The sequence below is a fragment of the Kryptolebias marmoratus genome, linkage group LG3, assembly GCF_001649575.2.
Source record: "Kryptolebias marmoratus isolate JLee-2015 linkage group LG3, ASM164957v2, whole genome shotgun sequence".
NCBI classification, from domain to species: Eukaryota; Metazoa; Chordata; class Actinopteri; order Cyprinodontiformes; family Rivulidae; genus Kryptolebias; species Kryptolebias marmoratus.
Window position 1 is genome coordinate 14,990,103 of NC_051432.1, and position 11,060 is coordinate 15,001,162.

At 42.0% G+C, this 11,060-nt stretch overlaps 1 protein-coding gene across 5 annotated transcripts in view; it reads right to left on the bottom strand.

The window, feature by feature from the left end:
* The window catches only part of fbxw7 (F-box and WD repeat domain containing 7), a 95,601-nt gene that overhangs the window by 20,907 nt on the left and 63,634 nt on the right, over positions 1–11,060 (bottom strand). For 4 of the 5 annotated variants that reach the window (XM_017407615.3, XM_017407599.2, XM_017407628.3 and 1 more), the window contains 2 exons: positions 1,895–1,977; positions 570–711 (listed from right to left, as the gene is read on the bottom strand). In XM_017407615.3, the coding sequence (XP_017263104.1) occupies positions 570–711; positions 1,895–1,977 (225 nt within the window). Of the gene's footprint in view, positions 1–569; positions 712–1,894; positions 1,978–5,998; positions 6,455–11,060 lie in introns of those variants that run through there. The other variant, XM_017407649.3, reaches the window with a different exon arrangement.

The window sequence follows — 11,060 nt, forward strand, 5'->3', positions numbered from 1 at the left end:
TTGGTGATCATCAAAGCAAATTGAAACGAGAAAAAAAAAAAACTTTCATGCCAACTTTTCTGATCACAGACATTCACTCGGAAAAGATTTGTCTATTTTAAAAGCTCCCAGAGGACAGCCTTTAATAAAGGCTGTGGTTCTGATAAGAACTTGTGAGATCCTCACTCCAACAGGTACAGCTAATCCTAATTCCACGCTACGGTGCCTACGTTAATGTTGTTGTTCTTTCAGCTGCTCCCTTCTGCAGGGGGATACCACGGCGAGCAAGCTCGAATGAAAAATCTGGAAATTGCACTACGCCAGATGCCCTTTCCTGGTGCCACCTGGGCTCGAACCTGCAGCCTAGGATTACAAGACCACGGCACTGACCATCGAGCTACTGCAGCCCCTACGGTGCCTTAGTTAATGTGGTGAAAAAAAAGGAAAAAAGCCAGCAATTAGCTCTGAGACTAAATGGCCGATGATTGGACAGATATCAGCTTTTTGATGAGCTGTAGCTCGAGGCCTCAGTGTCACTCAAGAAGAAAAAGAAAAACCAGAAAGAAGGAATTTAAGTCCTGCCTGCTCACCTGAAATGTTCGGAGCCATTCCTGGAGACCCGTGGGTGGCTGGATCGAGGTGATTCGCCGCCTCTGTTGCCCCTGACCATTGGCTGTCCTGATGTGTCCAAATGTGGTGGGTGTGGCTGGACACGGGACAATTCCTGCTGGGCTGCAATTTACAGATTAAAAAGGACAAGATTTAAAGATAAATGAATAAATCAAAACTGAAGTGGGACTTTTGGAGGCAAACAGCTCACAGGAGGCATCAGAGGAAGATATAAAAGCACTGATTTCAACCAGCAGAGGTCTAAAAACATTGGTTGCTTTCAGGTTGCTTCACCACCACTTTTGTAGATATTTTATTACAATTTACTTTGGATGACACAACATTTACACGTGCAGTCTAAGACAAGAGCTTTTTTGTCAGTGATTTGACTTAGTTTCTGTTCTGCTGGCAAATTGAAATGAACCTTTTACTGTGTATGACTCCTTAAATATGTCTAATGGGTAAAATCAGTGCATTTACACCAGAGAGTCACCATTTACACAAAGCAGCAAAATAGAAAGCTATAAAACCATAAAACATAAAAAAATCATTACATTTGCACAACTAAATCCAATACAAACTTTATAAATAAAGCAGGTTAAAGCAAAAAATAAAGTGCATTCTTTAAAGTACACATAATATTGAAGCAATGACTCTATAAGGTTGTTTTAACAAAAAAAAGGATCAACATGAACCTTTAGAAAGACAAGGTTTATTGCCAAACAGCAATTATTTTTATAGGTATAGCCACTTTAACAAGCACATGTATATTTTTTAATGAATTTTCAAAATGCCATCAACCGTACTGATTTCAGTGGAACAGGACTTCAAAAGGTGCCTGTGTTACCTTTAAAATGTTAGGGCAGCTGGAGGAATTATCCTGCTCGCCCTCTCACTGTTTTGGGTTTTGCCTGCTGACGGTAAAATGGGAAGCCGGGGGTCGATTTCATTATTGATTCATTTTTAATGGGGAGAGGAAGCTGAGAAGGGGCCAGTTACGTAGCAACATTTACACTTAAGTGGCTGTGTTCAGTTTGAATTTTAATGCAGCTACATGTGAACACACACACGCATTAAATATTCAGTGCAAGAGAAACATCTGGGACTGCTGGCTGGATGCTGCGGATACAGTGGGACATGAAGCATCCCTCTGTTGGAGGACACATGCAGCATTGTTGTTTGCACCACTTGATAGCTTGAATTTATTATAATGACAGGCTCATTTCTGGGGCGTGTGGCAGACGGGAAACGAAGGCGAAACGCTACAACGACGGGACATTCAGTGAAAGTGGATGTCTTACTGTACCTCGGATACTCGGAGCCTTTGCAGGGCTTTTTTCCTGAAGGGAAAGATCGGACCTCGGGGCCATGGTCCAACTTTCTCTTCATCTGTAGGAGAGGAACAAAAACAGATAAATATTAGAGTGCAAAAATAAAAAAAAAGCACATAAAAGCTGTCTGAAAATGCTTTAATTGACTTTCTTTTTTATCTGGAGACAAATTCACTTCACTATTAAGAGGCCAATGGTTGAAAAACAAATTTAAGCAGAAGAAGGATCAGGGTTGCTTTTAAGGACAAAAGCAGAGGCGGGAAATTGCTGTTGCACTTTACAGACTTTGTTAACATTACGTCGAACATTTAGCATATTCAAATACAAGAAACACGGTTTAGCAGCTTCTGTATGCATATGGAAAATCAAGACAAGACATTTTATCAACACGTTCTGTAACAAAGCATGACGATACGACCCAAAGGTAGATTTAAAAATAAAAAAAAATTGGAAAAAAAAGTTCAATATTGGGAGATAGGAGCGTGCAAAGTAGATTATCGTTTTACAGTACTGCTTTACTTTGTTTGTGTTCCTTTTTGAACAAGATAACCACAGGAACAGTTATCCCGGGGCAACCAGACACACAATAATATCCAGAGGCAAACAGATTCACACCCAAATTCCAAGAGTACAGCGTGTTCACACACCATCACCGCAAAAAATATGAGAAGTCTAGCAGGAAGGGTACAAGGTGCACTCGCTGACTCTGTGATTCATAGCAAACAAACAAAAACGAGTCAGTTCTTCATTATTATTCTTCACCTGCACCACTCGGTCCCCATTACCACCTACCCTACCGCGCAAACAAAAGAGCCTGTGTAAGAGGCCGGGGCCAACTCATTTTCTTCATCCCGAGCCTGCCGCTCTCTCTGGCAAGGCTTCGCCACACACATGCAAGTGATCACCGTCCCCTCGCTGGGCCGGGATGAATAAACAAGCCGGCTGAATAACTAAACACAGACTCTTTTTTTTTTAAGTGTCTGGCTAAAATGAGATGTACATTGTGACACTACGGCCTTGTCGTTGCAGTAATTAAACGCGATAAATATTCTCTTTACAGCTCACAAAAAACTTATTCTCTTGTCATTGTGCGTGAATTTTTTTTTATGCACAATAACAGCACTCGTGGCAAAGCAGTTTATGGTGCAAAGTATTTGGTAACTTTTTGTTTACAGCTACAGTCCGGTCTGCTGTGCTGCTCGACAACCTGTGCAGGAAAATTGCGTACTTCTGCCAGTGTGCAGGATAATTAGACGCTGGCTTATAGAATATAGAAGCCAAATTTAACTTGTTTTCCCCCTCGGAGGCACACAATGCTCTTTTGATGCAGGTTTATTATTGTAGTATTGTTTGCTGCGCCGGGAACCAGCAGTGGACATTTGACTCCAAACTGTCTGGCTCTACAGTGGCATGATTACACGTCTACCTCAAGATGTGTGCTTTTTTTCTGTTTATCACTGTAATTTAGCGAGTGTGTGTCTAAGTGTGTTTGTCTTCTGTGGTTTCAGCTCCATGGGCACACGTGAATGCTGAGAACAGCAAGTCATGATGCAAAAAAGATTTAGTTTTTTTTTTTTTTTCTTCCTTGAGAACCTCAAAAACTGGATAAAAACCATCTGTAAACCAGCAATCAATAAGTGATTTCTCTCTTAATATTCAGAGTGGATTACAGACCAATTTCTCAACAACACCTGACAACCAAAGCTTGTGCTTCTACAGAGATTTGTACTTGATTAACACATTAGATATGCCTTGCAAATCAAGTGGCACCTGGACATTAAACTGTGATCTGACCAAGAATTTGTTGTCATTTCTTTGCAATTTCACTCATGTTTGATGGCGCTGAGACAATCCAGGGAAGAATGATGAAAACCTAATTAAATTCACGCAGAAACTGCAGAAATTACATCAGGAAGACTGATGAAAACAAACTACATTTCATTTGAACGGATAGAAAACAAAAAAGTTCAGATCTTCTGAAGAGGGATCGAGGGGAAAGGTCGTGAACAAGTAATATCTTACCTGTTGCAGATAGATTTTTGTACGAGGAACAGATTCATTCTGACCAAATGAACGAGCTTCATCTGAGTGGGGCCACAACTAAGGACAGCTGCCATTTTAAAATAATAATGGATCAGCTGTTAGCTCATCAGTCTGGTCAGAATTAAACTAGTCCTCCAAACTGGGGCTGTTCAAAAAGCTACCTACAACAGATATTATTTGCTCACAACCTTTCCCCAGAACCCCACTCCAAAAGACCTGAACTATCCCTTTAAGGGTGGACCTGTCTGCATTTGAAGCTTGCCTGATTAGAAGGCGTTAGGTGATATTCACAGAGGTTTAGGCCCTTCGCTTAAACCCAAATTGTTCTCAAAGCGGTGATCTCACTGCAATGGCAGTTCAGTAGCCAGGGAGAAACTGGGTGTGTGTATGCATGCAGAGGGGGTGTGTGCTTGTGTTCTGTGTGTGTTCTTGAGTGAGAGACAGGAGGGAAAAAGAAAAAAAAGGAGGGGGAGTATTGGGTTGTTTTTGACTGTGTGTGTGTCTGTGAGAAAACCTTAAACTAGATGCTGGCATGGGAAAGAAGAAGAAAAAGAAGAAAAAAAAAAAAAAGTGTAACCAGTTTCTTCTTGTGTTGCAGCCGGGCAAAGGGTAATCAGAGTACGAAGTGTTTGTAAATCACTGCCAACGAGTCGACCCTCCTCCCCCCGGGGGCTTCCCTTTTCTCTACGTGGCCAAAAGCACGACAGATGGGTACGAAAAAGAAGGTTAACGATATTTTAAAGACAGCAATCACTTTCACAAAGTGCCTTGATTCATTTTACTTCTTTTTTTTTTTTTTCAAACAGTGCTTCAAACAGTTTCCTACTGACATGCAAAACACTTGCAACCTTTGAAATGGTTCTTTTGAACAGAACTGTCAAACTGAACAATTTTTTAAAACCACTTATATTTGTAGCTCAGGGAAAAAAAACTGATTTTTCTCCATTACAAGCAAAGAATGACACTAAAAATATGAAACTATGTTTAATCCACTGAGTGAGAATGACATTTCTAGTTAATAATTAGCATCAGGTTGAATTAAATTTCCCTCCACATTGAACACTTTTTAATCAGATGGTGGAACGGCCATGACTGAGGACTTTGTTTGGTACCCAATTACAGCTGCTCTGACATTTGTTTGCATTCTGCTTTAATTGCCAAACAAGGGAGCATCATTATAGGGGTGCCAAATAATACGGCAACCATCCTTGAGATTCTACCTCACGCGGACTGACACAGTGACCCATTATCTGTGTTTGGAGCCTGAGGGCGAGAGCACAATGTCAGGGAAAAGGCTACACCGACAGGCTGAGGCGGACCGATCGCACGCACGCATCTCAAGCAGTCACTTTGGTCTGTGCAAGAGGACCGGTGCTGCATAATGTCTAATTATGAAAACCCTGCAAGCCGGATTGCAGAAAGAGAGAAAAAGACAGAGAGAGAGAGAGAGAGAGAGAGAGAGAGAGAGAGAGAGGAAAAGGGGGCTGTTTGTGTGCAGCTATTTTGAGAGTTTGAGTCTGAAAGAACAGAAAATGTTACAGGGGAGGAAAAAAATGAGAAAAGGGAGGACCACAGCTGATGTACAGGTGCAGCAGAGCATGGCTTGTCTCAAAGAAGCGTGGACATATTTGCAAAAACGCCAGGAGCCAAACCAGAAAGCCATTTACGCAGAAAAGGAGGAAAAACAATATGTCCCTAAATCACAGCAGTGCCTTTTCATTTACACACCTGAAGTTACTAGAAAAGACCATAAGGCAAACGGCGTCGCCCTGCCACAACATTTAACGCTGCTCTAATGTAACATTAAGGCCCAGGCAATTAAAAAGAGGCGTCTCTGGGGGTCTGCTGCGCTGCTGTTCATCCTCCGCAGTGGCCGCACAATCCGCCGTGAGAGAGGCGCGTCAAACAGAATGTGGGCGACAGAGCGAGTCCGGCATTCAATAATACCAAGAGCTGGAATATTAATAACAGGAGCCGAGGGGGGCCCGCCGGAGGTGACACGGGCAGAGAGAATGCGAGGCAGAAATTCTACTCACTTTGTAGAAAATCATCTTTAAAGTGCCGTAGAACCCCATCCTTGTAATCCGGTGCGTGTCTCTCTCCGCCTCCCCACACCTCTCTATTTACTCCCGTCTCTCAGTGTCAAGCGGCGAAGTCCTAATAGGAAGGAGAGCGGTAATGCGCGGAGGGGAGACGGCTCTGACGGCGCGAGGGCAGTGTACTCTCAGGTAAATCCGCCTGTGATGTGGTCATGCTCGGGCACGTCACCGGACTGCCGTGCATGCGGTAGATTCCCACGGTAAAGACGGTCGAGGAGACAGGAGAGGGGAGGGAGGAGGGAAAAAAAGATGCTCCGTTTTTGCGTCGATTTAAAAAGGAAAATAAAATAAAAAAGGAAGAGAGGGGGGAGGAGGTCAGAATTCGACACAATGCGATGATCCCGGAGGCTCGTGCGCCGCCGTGCAGCCTCGCCAAGCAGGGAGTGAACAGATGAGAGAGGAAGAGGGTGACACTCAGGCAGAAAGGGAGGGAGGAGGAGGAGGAGAGAGCGTCAGAGCGCAAAGCAGTGCCCTCTCTTCCTCTTCACAGCCTGCACGACGGCTTCTCCACACAGGATCAGATTACAGCCTCCCCGGTGGAGGCGGCAGGAATGGTGCAGTCCTGCATTCAGCAGCAGCGGCGGCAGCGGCGCGCGGTGTGTGCGGCGCATCCTCTGCGTAACGGCGCACACAGAGGACAGGGTGGGGTACGCACTTGTCGTGCCTTCCGCATCTGAAGGTGGACCTCACACTTGTTGTCAAACTACAAAACATCATCAAGCGCCTCTTTCCACACAGAATGAACCCTTTTCTTAAAAGACTCACTCGGATCAGATGTGATCGGATCAACAGGATGTGTGTGTTTGTGTATGTATATTATATTTTATATATATACGCAAAGATGTAAAGTAATGACAGAGAGGAATACTGTCTGTTACAGTGCCACACTTTCCATTTTGTGGTCTTTTCACAACGTTGTTTTCATAAAATATTAGGGCGAGACAAGATTTTGTGAATTATTCCTCCATTTTCTAAAAAACTTTTCATTAAAAGTAAGGAAAAGCCACAAAAGCTGTATTGATCTGACCATCTTTGATACCCCAAAGCATATTTTCCGAACCATCACGTGAGACAACATAGCAGCTAATCTTAAAATGAGCAAATCTGAACTTAAAATATTCTTTGCAACTTCATCTTGAAAAACGACAACAATAATACTGGGTTACTTCTGAAAAGTAGAATGTGGGACAAAAAGAGCTTTTAAAATAGTGAAAATGATTTCATGGGAGCTTTATGGAAAGGTTATAAACAATTAGCATCTTTATCTCAGTTTGGAGAAACAATTTAATTCTGACTGGACTGATGAGCTTAGGGCTAGTTTTCATGTGCACAATATCAAAAACTGCATCTTTGGCTGTGTACATTATTTTGCTGCCTCCCTCTTCATGTCACTGCCCCATTTATGATTTAATCTACTGGAGTGCACTTCTGAAATGAAGACAAGCAGATTTGGACCAGTTTTTTTTCCAATAATTATTATTTATTATCAGCGTGTACATTAGACTCAGATGTTTTCTGTCAGAGAAGAGCTCTAGAACTTTTGAAAAGGGTTGGAGACGCCTGCGGCAAAATTCAAATAGGTTTGAGATTCCCACAAAGACTTTGTGACTATTTCAAGACAAAAGTTGTCTCACAGTTTTTTTAATATGTTCAAAACTCAAGCGACAGGGCTGCAGGCCTCTGTGACTCACCCGAGGAAGCTGAGAACCTCGCAAAAGTTGCGAGACATTCTGGAGAGTCCCTCGTGAATGCCTTTCGTCAACTAGTTTCAGCCCAGCGAGAAATCACCTTTAATAAACATGTAGTGCAAAACTGAAGTTATATAGAATGGCATTCAGATAAACTGCTATGAAATTTTTCAGACTGGAGTTGTTTTAAGACGACAAAAGGGTCTTGGGCTTGTTCAGACTCGCTGTTAGCTCATCAATCCGATCAGAATAAAACTATTTCTCCAAACAGATGTCATAAGGAAAACTATCTACAACAGATAAACCCCTCTACAAAAGATCTGAACCATCTCTGACCCAGAGTCAACAGCTCATGTGACCAAAAACGTGAATCGATTCACGCCTACTGCACCTGCCTATCTAAAGGCCAATATTTGCATTTGCATGACTGAGTGCACCTGCCTTCTCAAGAAGCCCATTGAGCAAACCATCAGTGAAGGTGTTTAGCTGGATCAGAGCATCATACCTGGAGGCATCTGTTTGATCAGTTTGGAAAAATTGAGCGAAACCAAACAATTTTCTGTTAAGCTGCCATTAATATAAAGTAACAATCATGTCATTGAAACCTCGCTGCCATGTGTGTGAGAAGCTGTTAAAAAGATTTTTGGTAGCCGGTCCGTCTCGATGTAGACCACACCATTAGTTTCAAATGACATTAAATATTTGCTTCTATTGACTTCACAAGACATCAGCATTGAAGCCCTGAAACAAGAGGCACAATAAAGGGTCATGAGAAGGCCTGCATTCAGAGGCGGCGAAGCATTGAGATCTGCTTTCAGACACTCCTGGCACACCTTTAATCACCGCGTCCCGACATGGTGGGAAACGTTTCGATAAGGCAGAAAACTGGTCAAATTCTGCCACTGCTCAAAAAAGCGTTGCTTCATTTGTGAGGAAAGACAATCCTAAGATATTAAGTACTTGCAATAAATCTGCAGAGACGAAGGAATTCGACAAAAGAAAAGGATAAATCATGATCTTCTGAGTGGGCACAATGTGTTGGGTGAAACTTCTGCATTGTTAGTCATTTTCTCACCACAGTAACACACACACAAAGGCAATCGGAATCAGTGGATGTTGCTTCAGACAGAGAGGCTGGAGCTTTTACTATGTGTGTGTGTGTGTGTGTGTGTGTGTGTTTAAGGTGGCTCTCATGAGAGAAGCCCTCTTGATGCTCCGTGCCGGTGCAACCTTTACACAACACATCGGAATGTTTGGCATGCGAGAGGGGTCGCGCAGTGGTCTTTGAATGGGCTGTGGCCTCCTTTGTCACTCTTTTTCTGCCAGTTGGTAAAGAATTACACCCCCAATACCAACCTCCCTGCCTACTAAAACCAAACCTTTGCCGCCAAGATGTAAAGTCAGAGTGTTCTTTGAAAAGCAACACAATTTTTATTTGTCATGTTTATTTAAATCAACAGGTGTGCCCAGGTAATATTACCGTCAGACAAACTCTTTTTGCTGCAGTGTTTGCACAGCAGTGGATGCATAAAAAACCTCATTACAAAGCAGCAAAGAGGGATAGCTTGTGTGGAAATACAAATGTTTGTCTCATACAAAAAGACTATATCAATGTCAAGGTTTCGGCGTAGTGGCTCAGATACTGTCAAAGTGGAGCGTCTTTGAAAATTCACAAGAAGAAAGATGCATGAGGGCGTTTTAGAAAATGCCAATATTTACATTTTCACATTAAATCTAGAAAATGTCAAAACTCGTGACATGTTTCAAACACTATGCAGCTAAAAAAATTAAATTATAATATTCCAGTAAAAATGTGCAAACCTCAGAGTCTTCAAGCATTTCAAATTGAATTAAAAAAAAGACAAAAGAACCAATTATTTTAAGGCCAAAAACCACCACTTTTTGGATCAATCAAGATTAACTGACAATAGCAGACAATCAATCACAAAGAAACTAAAAGTCATTATCATTTCTGAAATGTGATTATCCTTCAGCTTTCTTAGCCTTCGTTGATAATAAATTATATTGGGGTTTTAGGACACAGATTTCACCAACCAATATGCGAATGTGTCAAAATGGGCTTTGAAAAATGACAAATGACACTATTCAGACCGAAGAATTTATCGCAAACATCTAGAATAACAGAAACTGAATACAATCCCTTACTGTTTGTCTCACTAATTTATGTTGAGGGACTGTCTAGCAGCTGTCTAAGCAGGACAGGAGAGATGTGACTGCAGGGATTTCACAGATGTTACGGAAAGAAAATACAAGCGGTAAAGAAAAAAAAAAGGGTGCTTCTTTGAACAAATGTTTAATGTGAGATACCGAACTTGAAGGCAAATACTTGTTGGGCAGTGATGCATCACAAGAAGAGTCTGAATCTTTGTGTGATTATCCTCCCTGTAATAAAAGAGAACTAGGGGGTCTGCTCTGAACGGACTCTGCTGAAATGCTGACATGTGATTCTCGTTTCAGGGAGGACAGATGCAATGCGTGGGTGGGAGCTCGATTTATAAAGGAAACCTTGAATCGTGGAATTCTGCGAAGGATAACGGCATCATCTGCACGAAGGTGGATTTACATATCCTCCACCCGCCCACGCGACAGACACGTTCAAGTTTAAAGACGAGAGGTCAAAAGAAGAAACTAGAGTGACAAAACAGAGGTTTCTTCCTTGTGACATGAATGGGGTACATTCAAAACAAATGGAGAGCAGAGGTCAGTAATTTGCAATTATTGGCAATTAGTTAGAAACTGGATTCAGCCGCAGCAAATTTTAACACATTGAAAAAAATTCTTAAAAGTGGCCCACACAAAGAAAATGTAGTGAAATGAATCACAGCTTGAACACAATGGAGAATGACAAAGAGTTAGTGACAAGTGTTACCCTCACATTCCTTGAGTTTCGGGCAAAAAACAAGGTCAAGTGTTATATTTCACTGAACAGAAAATAAAGGCTATTTTTTTATGTGGCAATCGTGAAGGTTACATCAATCATTTAACAAAAGCAGCACACTGCAGTCTGATTATACAACCAGTTTATCTTGTGAAGGGAAACTTACATCTGGAAAGTCTTGCCAGATACAAAATGAGAAATTCTTGAATAGTAAATAAACTACACAGTTTACAAGCTTTACAGAAAACTAAAGACAGGCTCTCGGTGGGCTGTGACTGTAGGCGACTTGCTGGCGAATGGCATTCATGAGGGACTCTTCAAAACGTCTTTAAACATTCAAGCGGGTTTTTAAACATTCAAGCGGGTTTGCAATTCTTTTTTGAGTGAGTTGCAGGGGGTTGGGTGGGGGATG